This window comes from Perissodus microlepis, chromosome 12 (assembly GCF_051167445.1).
Source record: "Perissodus microlepis isolate ML-2025 ecotype Zambia chromosome 12, ASM5116744v1, whole genome shotgun sequence".
NCBI lineage: Eukaryota > Metazoa > Chordata > Actinopteri > Cichliformes > Cichlidae > Perissodus > Perissodus microlepis.
This window is the reverse complement of record NC_140472.1, coordinates 27,300,538-27,322,571: the sequence shown is the minus strand read 5'-3', so window position 1 is coordinate 27,322,571 and position 22,034 is coordinate 27,300,538. Positions and strand designations below refer to the sequence as shown.

The following is a 22,034-nucleotide window of genomic DNA, read 5'->3' as shown; positions in this document are numbered from 1 at the left end:
TTTATTGGGATTGAGTATAATTGATCTGTCATCAATGAAACATTAAACTAAAGCATTAGAGCTGAGCTAAAAGAAAATGTGTGGAGGGTAAGAATGTCAAAAGAATGTTACTGATGTGCCCAACAAGATGTAACTCTACTCATCTAACACTAACTCACAAAGACTTTAATAAATCCAACACACAGGATGGGTGCCAGTCAAATTGCCTAGGGTTTCGTTTAAGCAGCAAACTATAGAGTACAGAGTAGTTGAATTTTGTTTAAAGTCATTTATGACTAGTACACAAAACAAATATTTGCTTTTTTACATCAGGTAGCTGGCATAGTTTGACATTTCACTGATCTAAGACAGAGAAATCCACTTTCTTCTTATCCTTGACCAAATAAAAGTCAAAGGTTTGACTATGTTACAGAACAAGGTGGGCGAGAAACAAACAAATTCAACACTGGAACCTGAAGTAATAGTGATTGTGGAGGAGCGGAGAGCTAAATAGTTACATATTCTTTAGTTGAAGATTGTATTCAAACTACAATCTAAGTAAAAACTGAGTGCAGAGCTGTAAGATATGCAATGCAAATGTGGTTTCTTATAATTACTTTCATGTGGCGACGGAACAATGCAGCAAATAATAAATAAAAACGAAAATTTAAATCTTTGGTTTGTTGCTATGATTCAGTGCAGTGTCTGCTGCAGCCATAGTTTACTCTGAAGCCTTCCTCAAAGTTCGAAAGATTGCCAGACTCCCTAGATACCACGACCCACGCATGGCAACCCACTGTGTATGGCCGGCCTCTCTATGAGGTACCACAATATTCAACTAAGGTACTGTTCTGTTTCACTGTGACTGACTGAAACTGCCTCCCGGCCTTTTCTTCTTTAGCCCTTCAATGCATTTTGTTTGTGAATGCGCTCTATACACAGACTCGATTTAGCACACGGGCACAAACAAGATGCACAGCACTCACACAAAAGAGACACAGGAAAGTATATGCTTATGGTTATCTAAATCAGTGCTGCCAGTGGCCAGGTCATGAAAAATCTGCCACTGTCTTGGAAATTATCCCAACTACCTCTTATTCCTGTAAATCCTAAGAGAAGCTCACATCCTCAGAGGCAAAACGTTTCATAAGTTTAATTGCTACTGTAATTAAAAGTAGTTCAAGTCAGTAGGAAAGATCACTAAGGCTGTAAATAAACAGCTTCAACAAAAGCGAGTGCACACCTGTACCACTTATGTATCACTTACATCTGAAATGAGTCAAAACTGTATCACCTTGCAGTAACTGCATTAACAGACCTCACAGTACGAATTCAATCCAACAAAAGTCACTACACCTTTCATTGTGGAAATTTAAAGCTCATACTTATTTATTTTTTAATAACACTCTCAATCCTTTTTATTGTGAAAGACACAAACATTATAGAAGCTCCGCGAGAGAAATAGTTGAGTCTGTCTTTTCCGGAGAGAATTGTTAATTTACATTTCTCTACTTTCTACTACAGAGGTATTCTGATCCAGGCCAGGCACATACTTGAGCATTTCATAGTTTTTATTTTTTAAGAACACTTGTGTGAAACTCTTTTGCTGTGCGCTTTGAATTGTTGTCATGTTACACTATTCTTCTTCTGCCAGGCTTCTGGGGACAGGGAATTATCTAGTTCATGAGAATTCATGGTGCAATCTACAAATGTCACCTCTCAAACACCTTTTGCATTCACCAATAACATCGAACTTTGCTTCACTGTCAGGACAATGATTTCAGTCATTGTTCCAGGCCAACATCAGGCCAAACATGCCGGAATCGATCTGAGCCAAACAAAGCTCTCTAGGTCTCATGTGACTAAAGAATTTGCTGCCAATATTCAAGCTACTCTTTATGCTCTATAGCAAAGTTTTATATTGCAGTCTTGTGTCCTTTGTACTAAGCTTTTCAATGGAGACAGATTTCCATTGAAAACCCCTGTGCCAAGGCTGAAGCACTTGACCATCTGTGCTTCAGTGCTAGATTGTAAGTGGTGCATTATCTGTGGAATCATTCTAGGATGACGGCTACTGCACCTCTGATTAGAGTTATTATGCCCCACTCTTATCTTCCTGATTACTGTCACAATTGTGTTTCAACTGATTTTTAGTTGGTCACTGAATCAGATTTTTAAAATTCCATCAGGTGGTTCTTCCCATGAGGAACCATGGTGCAGACATGGAGATAGACAAATGATATGTCCAAGAGTCGACTTACACATGAGTACTCACCTTCATTTCAGTATTTTCTTTTTAACGTTTGTGTCGGCGATTGCAAGGATAGTCACTTTTGTTGCATTGCATTTCTCCTTTGCCGGATCTACTTTCAGTACAGTTCTTCTACGGTGTATGCTTTTGATTGTTTGAATCACTTTCTTTGAATTGTTTGTATCTGTCCTTCAGCTGGATTAGTGCTTTGTTGTCCTGTAGACTCATCTGCTGGCATCCTGTTATTTAACTATTCTTGGTCTGCTCCCATCTTACTTACTGACCTACATCAGTCAAAAATGCGTAGGAAGTTACTGTCTTCCCTCCCAAGACTTCGTTCTTTTATCCATCCCCAAAGCCTCTACTGAATTTGAGAGAGAAAAAAAAGTGTTTTCAAATATGCTGCTCCATCTGCTTGAAATCTGCTGCAAAACCAACTAAATCTTAGGAAGCTGAGCTCACTAAATATGACTAATCTGAAATGACTTGAAGGCTGTCACACCTGTCTAACTAGAACTGCCACATTGACCTACAGTGAAACACATTTTTCAGGTATTTCCATAGTGATATTTTTAATCTCAATACTTCATTTCTTTAATGTATTATGCGTGTGTTGTTCTGTGACTGTTGATTTCTATCTTGTGGAGGACGCTCTTCCAAAAAGGATTCTAGATCTCACGTGCATATCTCCTGGTTAAATAAAAAAAATGGAACAAAAATAAATTTGACATTTAAGTGATATTTCACTCTCTGATGTATACTCTATGTTAAAACATTCTTAAGATAGGACTTTTCTGAATCATTATGGCTTTTTTACTTCAGTAAAAACTTTGAAGAAGGGTCCATTGTGCTCGGTAAGTCCTCCCACAGTGACATTTGGTGGAACACGAAGGAAGAAATAACCAGCAAACCAGTTTTAAAAAGTGTGTGTGTGGGTGGCATACACATGCATACACACACACACCTTCCACACATATCATGGCCTGAGTATTTTTGCTCTCCCCAAAGTGAGGCTCTCACAGCCTCAGTATACCAGGCACACAGTCATACACAGAGGAGCATGAAGGGCTTCCAGTTAAGCATTTTAACCACCTGGCTTCATATAAACATTCAAATCTACTCCTGCACCAAATCCCTGGCCTCTGAAAATCCTTCGGAGGAAAACCTAACTTGTTGCAAGGGGGAATTCAGATGGTCTATACCAATATGTGAACATATCAACTGTGTGCAACATGTTCAATTAAAAAGATAAATTGACAAAATGAAAAAGCGGGAGGGCGGGAAAGAGAGGCTGGCCAGCTGGTAAAGTGAAGAACTCGTTCTGAGGCTTAGCTTCGGCACACAGCACACTCTGTCTGCAGCATGAGATATAAGACCACATCCTATTTGTGCCTTTGACACAATAGTAGCACAGCACCTTTCCACAGCAGACATCACAAAGTGCTTTACAATAAAAGAATAAACAAGCAGAAGCCCCAGAAAGCCAGACAAGAATAAACCTTCCAGTGTCTCTAAATAATAAATAATTACACTAAACTTGGAAATCTTCAAAATACTTTTTCTCCTTTTATATACGCAGGTCCTTCTGTGCGTGCTTGTACGCTTCCTCTACACTACCTCAGATATTTATAGCTAAACAGTGCCCCCTTATGAAGATTTCTTTCGTTCTGGCCATTCACGATTGATGAAAAGGCAGCAATTTGAACTTTTCACATTTTTTTTTTTTAATTGTTTGCATTTACAGTACTTGAGCCAACAAATGAAACAGATTTAAGAAAACGTGCATTTACACTGGAATAAAAACAGTTAAGGCACAACTTAACAGGGGAAGTGTCTCACAACAGTTCCATCATCCAGTCACAGCTCAAGGTATCCAAAGTCGAGCGATCCCAACTCTGTGAGAGTTTTTACTCAATCTGGTAAACTACGAGAAATACTATACAAACAGTAAATCTATACTAAGTCTCGTGTCTCTATATGTACAAACTAAACGAGCATTACATCCGGAAAACTCCAAAACGTGTCTTCGTTGTTGGTGCATTGAGTGCTGCACTGAGGCTCAGACCCAAAACCATACGAGTTTCAGCAGGATCAATAATCCCGTCATCCCACAGCCTGTAAAAATAATAAAGTGCTCCACATTATTAGATGGCACATTACTCCTCACTCATGCGATACTTCTTGCGGTGCTTGTGCAGGACTATAATCAATTACTTTAATAGAGTGTCAAGGTTTTGTCTTCCTCTCTTTGGATGACTCCCTCCCTTATAGTCTAGGTTTAAAGATTTGCATTTTTTTCCTTTCTGCAAGGTATCAGATTTGTATTCTTTTCAGAGTCGGACCTATATTTCATTAAAGAGCAAACAATATGGCTGTTGTTAATATAATATAGTATATGTATATTATAAGCGTATCATCAGATAAATGATTATAATAGACAAGCAAGTCCTGATATTTAAGAAACTAATACCAGCTCCTGCTTAAGTCGTAAATAAATGAAGAGACAAATCAGTTTTCATAATTCTTACTCTTTTGCAGTTAGCTAATTTTTTTTATTCATTAACTGACGCTTCCACAGCAAGCAATTCTGATACAAGTGGTTTCAAGCATTAATGACACACATAAATTTGCTTTCAGGGTAGCAGTGATTAATTAGTGTGTAATGGGGCCTTGATTGCCCCTTGGCCTTTCTCTTTCTTTATATTTTATACAATTAACTGCAAAAATAAGCACCAGCATGCTCTGAAATGTCTGTTTAACCTTCATAACTATATTGGTTTTTAATGTCAGTGAGGCAGTTTCCAGTTAGATAAATATGTACATTATACTATCCATCTCATTTTAAGACACACATGTAATCACCGCATGAGGATTTGTACTCTACGCTTACAAACACACAATGAAAACAGCTCAGGGACTAAATGAAAAGAACACGGCTCTTATTATTTAAACAACAGGACATCTGATGCTAAAGAAAAACATCACAGCATCACTGGTCCTGCATGAATAGTCTTGTGGTTTCTTAGTTCTTGGAAAATAAGGCTAATGTGAGATTACTGAAAAGAGTGTTATAAACACATGCTGGTGGCCTGTTGATAGTTCATTTGTGGCCAGTGCTGCCATTCGAGAAACAACATTTTATCTTAGCAACAGTAGTTAAACCAATTTTGGAAATTCAAAGACTCAGTTATGTGTAGTCCTTCATTTTATCACACACACATCCCTAAAATACAACATATTGGATGAGCAGATCTCACCTAGCACTGGAGTAATACGGACTGCCTTCCTCTTCAAACCGCCGCACGATTGGCTCCTTCATGGCAGCCTCTTGCTCTGCTGTGAACTGTGAATATATTGAGAAAATAGAATTAGGCGGTAAGGAGCTGCGCCAGAGGCGTTTTAAAGGTTGTCTGAATTATTGAAGGTGTAGTGAAATGTAAAGCTGAAAGCACACAGCCATTTCATTTGCCATGAAGGTCAATTTCCCCAGCTTGAAAACACCAAGCCAATCTTTGTGAACACAATAAAAACAGATCAAACACTGGATAAATAACGCAAAGCTAATCTTTACTGATTTAAATGGGCCAAACTGTTGTAAATATCAGAAACAATTTTTTTTAAAAAGGGGGAAAAATACAAATTAAACAGCAACAAAAATATAAGAAATGGTATGAAGAAAAACTGAATTCATTAGACTGTAATTAATTTCAAGGTCTCTATATTGGACTGCTTTAATTTTAACCAGGAAGACGTGTTTTCACACATAAACTCATCGCCCTAAGTTATCCTTTCTCACATGAAGCACATAATCGAAGATAAAATGCTTCAGATGCATTCTCTCTACTGGAAACACTTCATTTGAGGGGTACCTAGTGTAGAGCCTGCAGGAGGCACGACACATGACACCATACTTGCTGGGAATTCACTGCACAATTACCCCTGCTGCACTCACATGGCTGCAATCGGACACTGCAATTGCACTAGGAAGATGACAAGGAAAAGACCATGATGTGCTCTAAATGACTGAACCAGATATTTGAGTTCTCACGTAAAGTTCGACTTATGTTGGTTAATCACAAAGTAAGTTCTTATTTTGGTGGAAGTGATGAGTGGTGCAGGCTCAGAATACTATCAATTGTGTTTTCGTGGGGCAAACAACTGTAGTACTGACTGTACACGTAATACATGTTTAACATGTAAGCTGTATTATACTGTATAATTTAATAAGCTCTCGGTAGATCAACCTGTGTTCCACTGTGAAGGCAAGTAGAATAAAAGCAGAAAAAAATAAGAATATTTGATACCTGTTCAAAAATTGACCCAATGATTAGTTTTTACAACCTTTTTGAGTTGAAACATTTTAAACATCATCAAAACGGCTGTCAGCAGGGCGCTGATGTGAGGTGTCATTCTGAAGCTATTAATGCACTGGTTAATAGCCCCATAACAGCATACCTGACACAGTTTAATGACAGCCATTTGATGGCTACACTATTCAGGATAAGTCATCACAGTCACACTTAACACTGAAATTATTTCACTGTGCCATGTCAAACCATTATTGAAAGAAAAGTGTCTTTCATAATGTTTATGCTGTTGGCAGGAAACCCACTAAAGTCAATTCAAGCCTTTCCAGCAGAGCACAGATTTTAGTCTGCCGTGTCAAGCGATTAACATGAATCATTACCTCCTTTCCCTCACGTGCCCTCTGATCCTTAGTGATGGTAGCCAAGACAGTGGCAGCTTGCTCACCACCCATTACAGAGATTCGGGAATTTGGCCACATGTACAGGAAACGTGGGCTGTGAGACAAGAAACAGTGTCAATTTGAGTATGTTTCGAGAGCCAGAATAGTCACCTAGGTCACAACCAATAGGATAACAAAAGAAACCTTGAACATCAAAAATATGATTTGAGAGACTAGGAGGGCTTAACCTGGGGGAAAGTACTTCTTTGATATTTCATAGAAAGACTAAGGGAGGGTGAGTATCAGCTCCAACTTTCCAAAACACTAAATCATTTATGCTTATTTCAATTTACATGAGGACGCTTATTACAGCTCAAATAACCTGATAGGAATTAAACATGAGTGTGCCCACAATAACATTATCATTCCACTGACTTCTTACATGCTTAAAGCTATTTGAATGGTAATTTTAATACTGTTAAAGCCATTTTTTTCTATCCAGAGGGAGCTGTGCAAAATCTGATAAACTTCCTCAAGTGATTTCAAGACTTCCACCCATCAATCTATCTACCTATACAAATACACTGCACTCTGTTGTAGAGTGCTCTTCACTAAGGATGCTACGCATCAATAATTCAGCTTCTTATCACTCCTAGTCTTTGAAAAATAGCTGACAAAAATTAAAAAGACAAAATAATGACACATCCTCGAGTAATAAATGTCACTCCATTTTGATTAAAATAGATTTTTTTTTATTTTTAAATACTTCTCAGCTTTGAAAGGGTTTCACTTAGAAAGTCTCTTTTACTGTTACAAAAGGTCACTACCACCTACACGCAAGAAGTCCAAGGCTATCTAATGCACAAAATGAAAGGCAATTGCATTTTGTACATTTTGTACACTTGAATTTTGCAGAGAAGCAGCTAATGTGTTTCGCAATAGTTCACAATGAATTAATTTACTTTAGCTGTTACCAGGGCTGCGTTTTTATTCCAACAAACCTCTAATCTCTCTACAGAGAATTTCTTCATACCTGTAGGCTCTGCCACACATGCCATAGTTTCCCGCACCATAGGAGCCGCCAATGATAACAGTAATCTTGGGTACACTGGCACAGGCAACCGCAGTAACCATCTTGGCTCCATCCTTGGCAATTCCTCCTGCTTCATACTCCCTACCCACCATGAAGCCTGAGATGAAGATGAAGACAAGAGATAGCCTAAGCCTGTGTTGTTATTTCAAGGAAGAAAGTCTGGCTGTGTTAATCTTAAACACTAAATAAGTCAAACTGGGAGATTAATGAAACAGATTTGTACATCATATAATAAGATTTGGTTATGATGTAAATTATAAAATTATCCGTATGATCACAGATCACATTGCAATTAAAGTAAATAATATTCAGAATTGTTTGCCGAGTAACAAATAACATCTAAACCCCACAACAGAACAAAATTACAGATGTAAATAAAGCCCAAAACGCTGAAGAATTCCCACCGACCTGTTATGTTTTGGAGGAAAACAAGTGGAATGTTTCGTTGGCAGCATAATTCAATGAAATGCGTCCCCTGAAAAGAATTTCATATATTCATTACATGTAGTACATTCTCAGACCTAAAGAACAACAGCCCAGAGTTCAAACATCTATTACCTTAAAATAGTACAAGATGGTAATGATTTACTTTTTGGGCCTCTCAAGAAATAACCAAGAGACCATAAACTTTAAATGAACTGCCAAAGGAAAGAGATGTGTAAATTTTTAAGAAAATATATTCAAAGCACACAAGTTTATCCAGTGAAGTGAAATCTGGGTAATAACCCACTGAAAAGTTTGGATTACATCTGGAGTTTGTATTTTCACAAGAAGATGTAAACTGTCACAATGTTGCCTGAGGTGATGCTTTTGAATCTTGCATTACATCTGTTCATGGCCTCCCCTCAATCCATCCAGAAATAACAGAAACCAGTTACTTTGGGAGCGAGCTCACCTGCCGCTACACTGACTTTGTATTTACTGTATTCTAGTTTAAATATGAAGGCGGTGAATGGCCTTCAGTTATGTCAGAAAAAATCACTGCATAACACAGAGCTGCCAGGAAATATTGAACAGACAAACACATACAAAAGACTGTGTGGAGACAACTCATTTCCATATATTTGTATTGCTGAATTACTCAGGTGTTTTCTTTATTTTGGCAGTTTCCTCCACTGGCTCTCTTTCAGTGAAGCATTTTGTTGTGTGTTGCAAAGTGCAAACAACAGTTGGAAACAATGTGAAATATGACTGCTTCTCTGTGAAATTATTCAATTTCAATTCAACTTTATTTATATAGCGCTAAATCAAAACAACATTTGCCTCAAGGTGCTTTATATTTTAATGTAAAGACCCTACGATAATAAAGAGAACAAACCAACAGTCAGAAACCCTCCTTTGAGCAAGCAACAGTGAAAAGGAAAAACTCCCTTTTACAGGAAGAAACCTCCAGCAGAACCAGGCTCAGGGAGGGGCAGTCATATACTGCCACCAGCTGGGGGTAAGGGAAGGGAGACAGGACAAAAGACGAGTAGCTGATGATTAAATGCAACACACTCTTTATTAGTATAAACACAAAGAGTGAAAACAGATGAGTGAAGAAGAAGAAACACTCAGTGCATTATGGGAAGCCCCCAGCAGCCTAGGCCAATGGCAGCATAACTAAGAGTGTGTTCACCTGATCCAGCCCTAACTATAAGAACAAAAGCCTAATCTTAAAAAAAAGAGGGGGTCTCTGACTCCCAAATCCCAAACTGGGACCTGGTTCCGTAGAAGAGGGGTCTGAAACCTCCTGTTCTACATTTAAATACTCTGCAGTCTGAGAGCAAAGTGTTCTATTGAGATAATATGGTAGCATGAGGTAGTATGAGATAAGATTATCTATAGCGTTGCTCCTGAATGTGTGAACAACAGAAATCTAATCGTGTCTCTGATACCTCTCCCTTTTATCAACACAGAAAAAACTGGAAAAAGCTTTTAACAGTTTAACAGTTAGCATAATGGAAGCCTGGGCATGTCTTTAGCGATGACAGCGTGTCTCAGAAATGCAGGTACTGTATTGATTTTTCTTGAATATGCTCCCCGAGCATGTCTGTTCCACATCTTTGTCTGAGGCACTGTATCAGACCCTTTTGAAAGTAATTATAGTGACGAGATAGCCAATGCTTATAATGTCATGTTGAGACCTCGCAAAAAATAAAAAATAAAAATGAATGAAAGAAATCTTCGTTCAGGTCAAGCTTGTAATCCAATTCAAAACGTGCTTAGAAAAACTTATTAGTCTATAATCACAAATTCGGCCCCTCATCTTCCCTAAGCCTGTATAAAGTTCAGCTCTGTGCACAGCAAATTGGCTTGAGAATTAAGTGAATTACACTGAATGAAAATTATTACTGTTCTCCGTGTATGGTTTCTAAATGCTATCATATTTATCAGAATACTCGTGAAAGGATGTAAAGGTGCATTTTAAGGCTTCTTGCATAGGAGAAACACTGAAACTCTACTGTGAATGAGAAGTGCAAATAACCTGCAAACAGAAAAATGTTGGTGTTCATAAGCAGCAAATATCTGTGGAGCACACTATCTGTACTATTTCCACACAGTGTTTAAAGTCCTTGACATTTTGAGAGGCACAAAAACAGTACAAAGCTCAGTCTCCTGGAAATTCAGCTTTTAACTTTGTATAGGTTTTATTTATTTATTTATTGTATTGTTTTTGCAGATAAAAGACAGTTTTTACAGTTTGATTTATCTGTAGCTATAAAGTGCCTTTACCTTTTTTGCAGACTCTGAGAACAAGACTCCATTGTTCCCAATGATTCCAACGGGATAACCAAATATCCTTGAAAATCCTTAAAAGGTACAAATTCACAAGAATGAACTCAAACAATGGTCAGGTTTTAAATTTAGAGAAGAAAAAAAATCATCCATGTCTTGGAAATTGAAATCAATACTAGTTCACATACCTGTAACAAGCGTGTCTCCATAGAATGCCTTGAATTCATCAAATTTACTGCCATCTACAATTCTGGCAATGACCTGCAATCCAATCAGTAAACAAAAGTTATAAAAATGTGATGCAATGTCAAATAACACAGATAGTGACAACTTTTCAACAATTTCTACTTATTTAAGTGATTTTCACTCTGCTAAAAGCAATGCTACACTTGAAAAACTCCTGTAAAGAGGCTGCACTCAGTTGATCTTACAACCTTAAATGGACTGCCAATACTATTCTACACTACAAACACTTTGGCATCTGTAGAGTAAGCAGTAATTCTAGCTCGCGGGTCTACATCAAGAATCAAAGGGCACAAGCTTTAAACCAATAGAGAATATCTGGCAAGCACTGCCACACAGCAGAAAAGCAAAGTGACTGATGCCAGCCACCTTATTATTGATTCAGCTGCTGATAGGAGAACATGACAACTCAACATTGTTTAAAGTGCATTCTGAACCTCTGACAGCCAGATTTATAAATAAACCAATCAAAATTGGTTTATTTACAAATCTTAAAGCAGTCATAGCACTTCTACATTGTGTAAATCAGTCTTTTGGCTGTACTAAACAATGAGATGAATGAATGATTTTATTATATTTGACTCACATTAAAGAAATAATATCATAGCAAAGAAAAGTCTTATTATTTATCTCACCATTTTAAACTAATTACTAAGGGGTTCAACACAGCAGCCTACAAAATATCCAAATAAGATTCTGAAATGTGCAGAAATGGTAAAGAAATCTTCCAAGCAGTCCTGTGAAAAGCTTAGTACACCCTTATTGCTTCAAAGGAATTCCGTAAGAACAGGATAAGTAGCAGCCATAGGTGCAGATGCACCTATGGTAAAGATTTCCAAATCTACATCGCATCTTTCTTGAGTTATTGTATTTACAATTGTGGGTGTCCACACTGCCCACCTGCCCGCTCACCCAGGAGGGTGACAACAATACTCCATCAGCCTTTTATTTCTGTGGCGTAAAAAAAACAAGAACTTCATCTCAGATTTTACAGGGTCCAGTTAGCATGTTAAATGTTAACATTCATGACAGTACAATTAGAAATACAAAGGACTTGTTTGTTAGTGCAGCCTGGAGAAAGCCTCTGCTCTCTGAAAAGAACATGGCAGCACAGCTTAGGTTTAAAAAGTTGCTTCTGAACAAACTACAAGACTTCTGGAACAATGTCCTTTGGACAAAATCAAAGTGGAGATGTTTGGTCATAATGCGCAACACCATGTAAGGTGAAAACCAAACACAGCAGATCTGCACAAACACCTCACGCCAACTATCAAGCATGGTGGAAGAGAGATGATTTGTGCTTGTTTTGCAGCACTTTACAGTCTCTGAGTCAAGCATGAACTCCTCTGTACACCAGCATATTCTAAAGCCAAATGAGGCCATCTGTCTGACAGCTAAAGCACGGGCACAACTGAGTTGCGTAACGGGACGACAATCTCAAGGACAGCAGAAAATTTACAACAGACTGGCTGAAAAAGAAAAGAATCAAGGTGCTGCAATAGCCCAATAAAAGCCCAGACCTCAAACTGATTGAAATGCTGTGCAGGTATGTTAGGAGAGCTCTGCAGAAATCAATGAACTGAAGAAATGTTAGAATAGTGGGACAACAATCCACCACAATGATGTGAAACACTGATAAAGTCATACAGAACATTATTACTCCAAGTTATTGCTAGTTCTACCAGCTAGTGAATAATAGGGTGTAGTCCATCACAGATCTACACATACTCCTGTGAAAGCGTATCACTTAATATAGAAGGAAATTTTTTTAAGTGCGACTTGAAACCATCGTTCTGGAAACTGGGCAATTACCTCTCTGACATCAAAGTTACGTTTCAAGTTATCTCCGACTATGCCGTAGAGTTCATCTGCAGGATAGAGAGGACTCTCAGGAGGTTCTATAGTAACCTAAAAAAAAAGCAAACAAAAAGACTCAGTGTCAATGAAGCTACAGAGAGAACAGTTTGATTTAAATTGTCGACTGTAAACAACAGACTGACCTCGATATTTTTTCTGTAGTTAAGGCTTCTCACTGTCTTTCTCGCTAAATGAAGAGCGTGGTTATCGTCTAAAGCATAGTGGTCTGTCACTCCAGATTTTCTGCAAAGTAAGAAAAAACAAAGGCAGTCATTGAAAATATTACCTTATAGATCATTACTGTGGGGGAAAAAAAACCTACAGTACTTTCTATGTAGTACATAGTGTAGGTAGAAAGTTTCCTGAACATTTCATGTTTTCCATGAAAGGGTTAATAATCGGATTGAGTTCATTTTTATATGAAACAAAGACAAAGCCCAAACTGTATTTTGTTAATTGGTTCAAAATAAGAAAGAAAGAAACTGAAACACTTTAATTACTCAAGTCAAATCAAATCCTTTGCTATGACACTCACAACAGAGCAAGGATCTTTGAGATATTTATATAACTTGACTGGATTCCAATTGTGCCTAACTTAATTAAATAGAAATAATCAGGAAAGGCTCACACAGCAGACTGTAGATGAAAAAACCAAGTCATGATGTCGAGAGAACTATTGGTAGGTGTGCTAGATTGGATTGTCTCAAAGCACAGATCTGGGGAAAGACACAATAATATCCAAGAGAACAATAACCTCCATCATTCTTAATCCTGGAACAGTCTTCCTAAATTTGGCTGCTCAACCGAATTGAGTCATCTGGGAAGAAGGACCTCGGTTAAACAAGCAACTAGAATCACACAAGACTAACCTGAAGCATACTGCCAAGAAAACAATGGTGTTGCTTGGGGAAAAACTCTGTCAGGGTCCAGACCTGAACCTAACAAAGCATCTAGAGATGTCTAAAAAAAAAACCTGGTGAAGCTTCTACCAAACAACTATCAAGAATAATGGGACACGTGTCTAAAATGATGGTGTTCCAAGCTTGTAGGAACTTTCCCAACATGACAATAAGGGAAAATAACAATAAGTATCTGAATATTTATGTAAATGGGATATTTGGATATTTTAGTCTTTTTCTTTTGTGTAACAACACTTTGTCATTGTGAAGTACTGCCTCCTGATTGACACAGAAACAAGGAAAGTGAATTTGCTTTAAGGATCTGTATAACATTATGATTTCAGTAAGAGAACAATCTACTTTTCTATCAACCCAGCTTGTAATTAGCATCACTTGAATACCCAAACTGGACGTATAACACAAGGGCACAGAGGACATTAAATCGTCATTTTCAGGGATTCGAACATCAAGTCCTGATGTATATATTTTGCAAAAACTATTTAGCCATCTCTTTGGTATTTAAAAGTCAAGATGAGAGCTAATATTGAATCGCTATCCCACATATCCCATAAAAATGATCTGTTCATACTTGCAGTGTAGATCAGCACCACCAAGATCTTCTGCAGAAACTTCTTCCCCAGTGGCAGCTTTGACCTATTAAAGAATTATATTACCAGGAAATATGCATTTCATCTCTTGTATTCAGTACAAGTTCAAATATATAGCTTGCTATATGAACAAACATTTAGCTCTATAAAATGAAACACAATATTTGTCTGTTTGTCAGTTACTCGAAATAATAACAGAAATAATAAAAAATTAACAAACCAGAGGAGGTCCTCCAAGAAAAATGGTTCCTTGCTTCCGTACGATGATGCTCTCGTCTGCCATTGCTGGCACATACGCTCCCCCAGCAGTGCAGGAGCCCATCACGACAGCAATCTTGAAGAGAGAAGAAAAATAGTTAGGTCTCATATCAGACATGTACAATATTAAAACATATCCTTCAGGCATTTTCAAAGATATGTTCATTACTCTGCTTTGAATAATTTGCATATGATTAGGGGTTTTTTCTCTTTAAAATTTCAATTAACCTTGTGTGCAGTTATAATGCCACCTATGACTACTCCATTAGCAAAAAAAAATCTGGTTATAGTTTCACTTGAAAAGTTTAAATACTAGAAACAAAATGGCCATTACATCACTGAACAACAACTTTTAAGCTATGAGTACTGCAGACTTTATGATGCCTATTGGACAGGGAATGGTATTCAATTTAGATGTGGGAACTACAGCTCTTATTTCTGGTGGGCTCATAGAAACATTCCATTTTCAAGAAAACCACTCTTCCAGAAATAAATTCTGAACATATATTATTCTGCCAAGTGAAGGAAAAATTCCAAAAGAACATTACATTGGCCAAAACATTTTATAGCTCTGAAAAACTTTCGTCTTCCTGCAGATGAATTTGAAAACAGCTTTCTAACTAACACACAGTGAAGGTCGGTTTGGTGAGTAATATACCCTGCTTTTTATCATCCTTGAATCAATAGAGATGTGACTGCAAGACAGGTGCAAAACCGCTGCAGTTCTCTTCATCATCATATATAAGATGGATTTGAGTAGCCTGCAGGTGCAAAACATGAAGAGCCTTCAAGCGTGGAATTCATTTGAATATACCACCTCTGCTCTTTGATATTTTTCTTGTTTCAACAAGGATGTAAACACACATATGGTTGAAAAAAGAGAAAGCTACCAGAACTGCAAAAAATACAGATACTGAGCAGTATAATGTGATATAACCCTGGTGATAAAGGCTCTTCTGTGTTCTTAAATAAATATTAAATTCAATTTAATACAGTTTATCATGTGATTGCTGTCAATTTCTGTTCATGGAAGCTTTTCCCATAATGTTCCAACAGGCCATGAATGCCCCTGCTGCCATAATTAATTTCTTTTGTGTATCTGTCGCTCAGTATTTTTATTGCCTTTGCCTTGCAGCAAAATGGCCTTTGCCCCAAGACAGCATGGTGAAAAAAATTAAATAATTAAAAAAATACTTAATAGAGGACTGTGACTTTCATGTATATTAATTTATATTGCCTTCTACACGTATAGAATGAAAGAATAACAAAAATCATTATTTAAAAGGTAAACAAATATACCGTGGAAGCCCAATAATGGGCTTTAGTAAAGATGTAATCGGGGGAGGCAAGCAAATTATAAATCCACTGCGTTAGGGTTTTATCATTCTGCTTTTATGCCCATTAAATGAGTTAATACAATGCATCACCTGTGCTATTCCCTCTGAAGACAACCTGGCCTGGTTGTAGAAAATGCGCCCGAAATGATCTCTGTCTGGAAAGACTTCAGCCTGCCTGGGCAGGTTAGCTCCGCCAGAATCCACTGAAGGAGATAAAAGCATTAGCATATTCAAAGAACTCACTTATTATAAACATCTCGACTATAGTTAGATTACAGAGACAGACTTCCCTGCTATCCTCAGGCAGGGCATTCTGGGATGTCTCTGGTGTAAATATTGACCAAAAAAAAACCCAACCCAAATATTAGGATTTTTCCCATAAGGTCCTTAAGAAACTGTTATAGGGTTTTAAGCCCAATACTGATACTAATATTTGGTGATTTAAAAATCTGATATACTGGCCAATGTTTTTTTTTTCAGATGTGTGAAACAAACAGATTTCCCCAGCAGTTATTTATGAGTGTTTACTAAGATATAATGAAAATGTAGTTTGGTTTACTGTTACAACAAGTCATTGATTACTCATTTACAATCTGCCAGCAGCACGGGTAAGCTGGTTTGTTGTGTTTGTGGTGAACCAAATAAGTGTTGTCAACAGGGAAATTGCAGAGTGTCCTCTGGTGGACAAACTATGCAACACCATCAGTCATAACACAGTTAAAGTGTTTCATCCATCTCGCTCTTACTTTTGAAATGTTTATTTTTTTAGCCATTATATCATATTGCATATATTAGTCAGGCTCTACTTGCACAGGTGAAGTGACAAACCCTAACCCAACAGTCCTACTGTATTTTAAAGTTAAATTCTAACAGGGACAGTAGAACATTATTATTACTATTATTATTTTTTTATTACTAATAATTATTATTAATTAATATTATTATTCTTTGATTCTGTAGATAATCGTTTATTGGTGTTTTACAAACCCTTACAATTATGGAGATACTCACCCAAGTAAATGCATGGCAGATGGTTCTGCTGGGCTATTTCTTGTGCACGAAGGTGTTTCTTCACTGTAATTGGGTAGTATGTTCCCCCTTTGACAGTAGCATCATTTGCAACAATAATACATTCCACTCTATGAACATTTAGAAAAGAATGAATAAATAAATATTAGATTATGCACCTGGGGTACTCAATTGAGATTCTAGTGGAAAACCTACACTGTAATTACTTTGGATCTGATCCTGTGGTTAAAAATACAAATTTTCATCTGTGACAAATTATTAAACTGAACCATTTTTACATATGATTATCAGAACGAAACACTTTCACTATTTTTTAAAGGCATTACATTCAAATCTGGTGAATATCATAAACATTTACAGCACTTGCCCTGAAACCCGCCCAATTCCAGTAATTATACCGCCTGCTGGGACTTCCTCTTTTCCATACAACTCATATCCTGCAAATTGGGAAAATTCCAAAAATGGAGACCTGCAATAACATGAAATAAAAGCGGGGAAAAGAAGACAAATTCATATCCATGCATCCATGTTTTTCTGCACAAGTTCTTTTAAAATAGTACATTTTAGTTTAGAGAAATATTATCCTCTTTTGCTTCTTCTCATTGTACAGAGAACTGTACTGTAGACACCATCAGACATTTAAAACTAGTGATACCACAGTTTGTGTAAGGACAAATTCTAGGACAAAAGCTAGGGGGGGATGAAACAGCCATGACTTTTAAATCTGTGACAAAGATAGAAGTAAGCAGTAATACCCTGGATCCAGCAGTCTGTCTATGCGCTCTCTGGGCAACAGTTTCCCACGGGAAGTATGAAGTCTTCTTGCTTTTTCCCCTCCTCCTGAATTAATTAAAAAGTAATAAATTAATAATAACAAAATTACAAAGTTAACAATTTGAGAATATTTTGTACTACTACTACTCTTGCAAGTAGCATTGATGACAGTGCTGATGGTTTAAAAAAAATATAAAAATATAAAATTACCAAGAATTGTTAATCCCTGGTGGGACAGGCTTTTATTCATTTCTTTGTGACTTTTGTAGTTACTGATGTTTTTCTGTGTGCCAGTAGGGTTGAAAAATAAGCGAACGTGTACCTCGGTCGGGGTCACAACTTTCTGCGTTTTACTGAAAATCATTTCTATTGTCACTTTAAGCACATTTATTCCTTTTGTTGGGTCAATTAGTTGCAATGTTTTGCCATTTTTTTTAGTCATCATTTATCAAAAGAATAAAAATTTGAAACCTTATTACACCTACACTTTTTACAGAACTTGCTCTAAATAGCAATACTGTACTTTTATAACTAAATTTCACCAAAAAGAGAAAAAGAATTAAAAACAAATAAACAGAAGAGAAAAACAAATGTTTTATAAACAATAACAATCTTACACAAGTCTTATATTTCTTACTTTTATTATATATTTATACAGCATAGTAGACAACACAATCATAATGACTTATACATTTTTTAATATGTCTTGTCTAGTGCTTTTAAACATAACTTTTCTCCTGAGTTCCAGCTACGCCTCTCTAATAATAGCAACCTCTCATTACAGAGTTTGGAAGTAGATTATTTTATGTTTTTTACATTATGTAAAGATCAAGTAAACGGCTAACTATGTGTTAAACGGCATGCAGTTTAACACATACTCCCATATAAAAAGTGCTTTTTATGCATTTACGTGTTAGAGCAGGTCCCTTAAGGCTTAATCATCTACAAGTGGAACCTGATTACTTTACTAGAACACATAGGTGTAAGCAATGATGTTTGGGCAACAATTTCATCACCCAGATTGCCTGAACTCAGGCACTAATTTGAACTGCTGAAATGAAAACACAAAGTGATGAATTTATCTCTGGGATAGTGCATAACCTGCTGTGTGCGAACACGTACCCAATTTAATATTTTCTGTCCGGCTTTTCAGCTCATCAAGAAGAACTTTCATTCGGTCATAATTCTCCTAAAAAACAAAAAGAGAGAAATTCATTTGTTAGAGTTTCCTCTTAATCCAATTTCTGTAAGAGATTTGCACTAAAATGAGAAAATGTAAATGATGATGATGATGTAAATGCTCTCCAGTCATTTGTTGAGTTTATTTAATAGATGTATTATGTATCAATTCTGGTTGTGTTTACTGACCTCGAAATGATTTTATGTGGTACACGGACGGTGCTCGAAAATCTGTCAAATGTTTTAGTGCGACTTTGCTAAGCTACGAAGCCGCACCTCTTGATGGATTGTCGGAGCATTACGGCTATCGTAGCCAGGCGCCTCGCGGAGTGATACATACTGTGCTTCAACATGATATTATCGTATTGTGTGTGTATAACCTCTTTTTAAGTTTTGTGGATATTATACATGGTTATGCTGAGGATATGTCTGCCAATTTCCACTGGAAATGCCTTTTGGTTAAACTGTCAGCAAGGAATTTGCACTGTTACATTTTTATATAACTTTAATGCACATAAAAAACAGCTGCTTGTTGAAGTGAAAATACATTGATGGGGTTTTTTGCACTAATAAAGTTGTGGAGTTGTAAAGTATTTTGTCTAGTGTCAATTATATCATCAGTTATATCATTATCGCAAAATTTCAAATGTATATCGTGATAAATATTTTTGGTCATATCGCCCGGGCGTACTACGTATGTGTAGAGCCTGCTCTACACATACGTAGTACGCCAAAGGCAGAGGAGAAGAGAACACACAGGCAGTACAATGGAGGCAAATTTTAATTCATGCCTGCACTTTCAGATTCAAGATGTGATATGATTTAAGGATGATACCTATGGTTTTTAAACAGAGAGTAGATCTTGTTCACCAAAGAAGCAAAAGCGTGAAGGAGCAAGAGGCATGTGGTTAGAAACTCATCCTCATCCTGCTCACCTCAAGCCTTATTTCCTGAACTGAAGTCAGGGCTCTAACACATGGAAAAATGCTTAGATATTGTCACAGTGACTTATTGTCATCGGATTGGACAAGCGAACCTCCGATCTCTGGACAGCTGTCTACAAACCAGCTAAACAACAGCAACAGCTGGTTATAAGCTAATATTGTGTCTGTTAATATTATGCTTGATTGTTCTAAAAATCACACTTTGCCTCTGACAAACAGTTTGATTGGATTCTCACCTAGTGAGAGTTTATTTGCTAAGAGTCTGAGTCCAGCGATGTTAGAGGCACTTGATAAAACAGCAGAAAACAGCAGCAAAGACAGCAGTGCTTATAATTAATAAGTTCAGGATACCCTCAACAACTCACCTCCAGAAGTGAGCTTCAATGATTCATCAATTTGTATTGGACTCCTTTCACAAGGTTTTGCAGCCTCCTCCAGTAAATAAACGTGGACATATACTACACGCACCTACTACACCTACACGCACTACAGATTAATGGCAGCCAGAGTTGTTTGTCCTACAGTGGTCAACATAGCTAGTACTATGCACTTGAATTGGTTATGTAAGAAAAAAAATTCAGTTGACTGCAATCGGCAATCGACTGATACCTCGTGACGTGGTGAGATTTTTACACAGTTTACCTTCAAGGGCAGTTGATCATCTTGTATTTTGAAACTTGTAATTCACATATAAATTGTGAATGACAAAAACATGCTGTCATAAAAAACAGATTAACTGTTGAATTAAAACACCACTCAACCCCAACAGTAACCTGCTATGAACACCAGTCTGATTCATACAAGACATCTGTAACTGGCTTCCAGTAACTAACCCTTAATGGCGTAAGTGGGAAAGCACTACAGTCCTTGTGTGCATATGAGAGACAGAGCCTCTCTGCAAGAAAATTGGTCTGTCTGTATTGCCATCCAGTGATTTTTTTTGATGTTGTATTTAAACAGCTGATGATTGCGCCACTGAGGATGAAGTGACTGTTTTGTGCCATTGATATAATCACAAAATTCTATCTTCAAACTAGCAACTTTAAGCAATAAAACATCAAGCCTCACTAATCAGTTATTCTAAGAAGTGTATTGTTGTTGCAATGACATGCAAAGCTGTTATTTGTGTCTTTTACTTTCAGATGTTGCACCTTCACAGTTAGACTGGTAGACTTTTTTGCACGCTGTTTAGCCCCACAACTCACTGAATTCTTCAGCGCTGATATTGCTGCTAAATTCTTAGCTTTTAAGGAGTCTGACCTCTAGAGTGAACTTCAACATAGGGGACAGACTAAACAAACACTTTCCTTCGTGTCTGGGAACCTTATTAGTTCCTGTTGCCTGTCAGGTGTAAAACACCTCACCTGGATGCGTCTGAACTCTCCGGACTGTTACCTTACTGTTTGACTAGCAGGCGTTAGCAACAGGCTAACCTACCTGATATTCAGAAGTCTGTTTATCAGGCTGTGAGCCGAGTCGAGCGACTTTATCTGCGTGGTACGCTCTTGTGCAAGCCAACGGCAGACTCCTGCAACGAAGCAGCCACGGTTTGAATGACTGCAGGATCATTTTAAATGTTCTCGACTAACTAAACGGGATCAAATTTAGCAACTGCTAGCCTGCTAGGTAACCTAGCGGTAATCTTCTTTTGTGGTTCTTGGCAGGGGAAGTAGAGCTCCATATCGCCACCTTCTGATTAAAGAAACGGTTTACGTGTGCAGATTTGTGAAAATGCACCACATTTTTTATGAATATTGCTTGTTTTTTGTTACTTCTACAATTATGTCATATGGTTGAAATATTTAAATCAAGCTCCCTATAGCAACCTTTTCTACAGCTTCACACAAATAGTGTAAAGAGTGGTCTTAAATGCAGCACTGTCTATCACTTTAGTTTTTAAACGTGTTTATATATAGCTCTGATGTGCAATTCTTTTGTCAAGCTGTACTGTTTACATCCTCCAAAATCACATATTTATATATAATATACATATACATATATTTATACATACATACACATTAGTATATCTGTTATTTGAATTGTATGCACCAGTAAAGGTATAGCTATAATTAAACAAAATATAAGTAAAGAATCTTGCATCTTTTTAAAAGCCTAAACACTTTTTTTTTTACCATAAGATCCCCATTCAGGTTCTTCTTGTTATGAAAACAGTACTGC

The 22,034-nt window shown here is 37.1% G+C and overlaps 1 protein-coding gene across 1 annotated transcript; it reads right to left on the bottom strand.

Moving 5' to 3' along the window:
* Nucleotides 1–3,929: 3,929 nt before the first annotated feature.
* On the bottom strand, nucleotides 3,930–21,529 carry mccc2 (methylcrotonyl-CoA carboxylase subunit 2). The gene is made up of 17 exons (XM_084947556.1): nucleotides 21,294–21,529; nucleotides 18,856–18,922; nucleotides 17,715–17,799; nucleotides 17,327–17,428; nucleotides 16,942–17,069; nucleotides 16,021–16,133; nucleotides 14,556–14,669; nucleotides 14,317–14,381; nucleotides 12,972–13,071; nucleotides 12,784–12,879; nucleotides 10,917–10,989; nucleotides 10,726–10,802; nucleotides 8,419–8,485; nucleotides 7,951–8,107; nucleotides 6,918–7,032; nucleotides 5,488–5,573; nucleotides 3,930–4,345 (listed from the first exon to the last, which is right to left on the bottom strand). The coding sequence occupies exons 1-17, from the start codon at nucleotides 21,423–21,425 to the stop codon at nucleotides 4,228–4,230; spliced, it is 1,695 nt and encodes a 564-aa protein (XP_084803682.1). The 5' UTR covers nucleotides 21,426–21,529; the 3' UTR covers nucleotides 3,930–4,227.
* Between the last annotated feature and the right edge of the window lie 505 nt (nucleotides 21,530–22,034).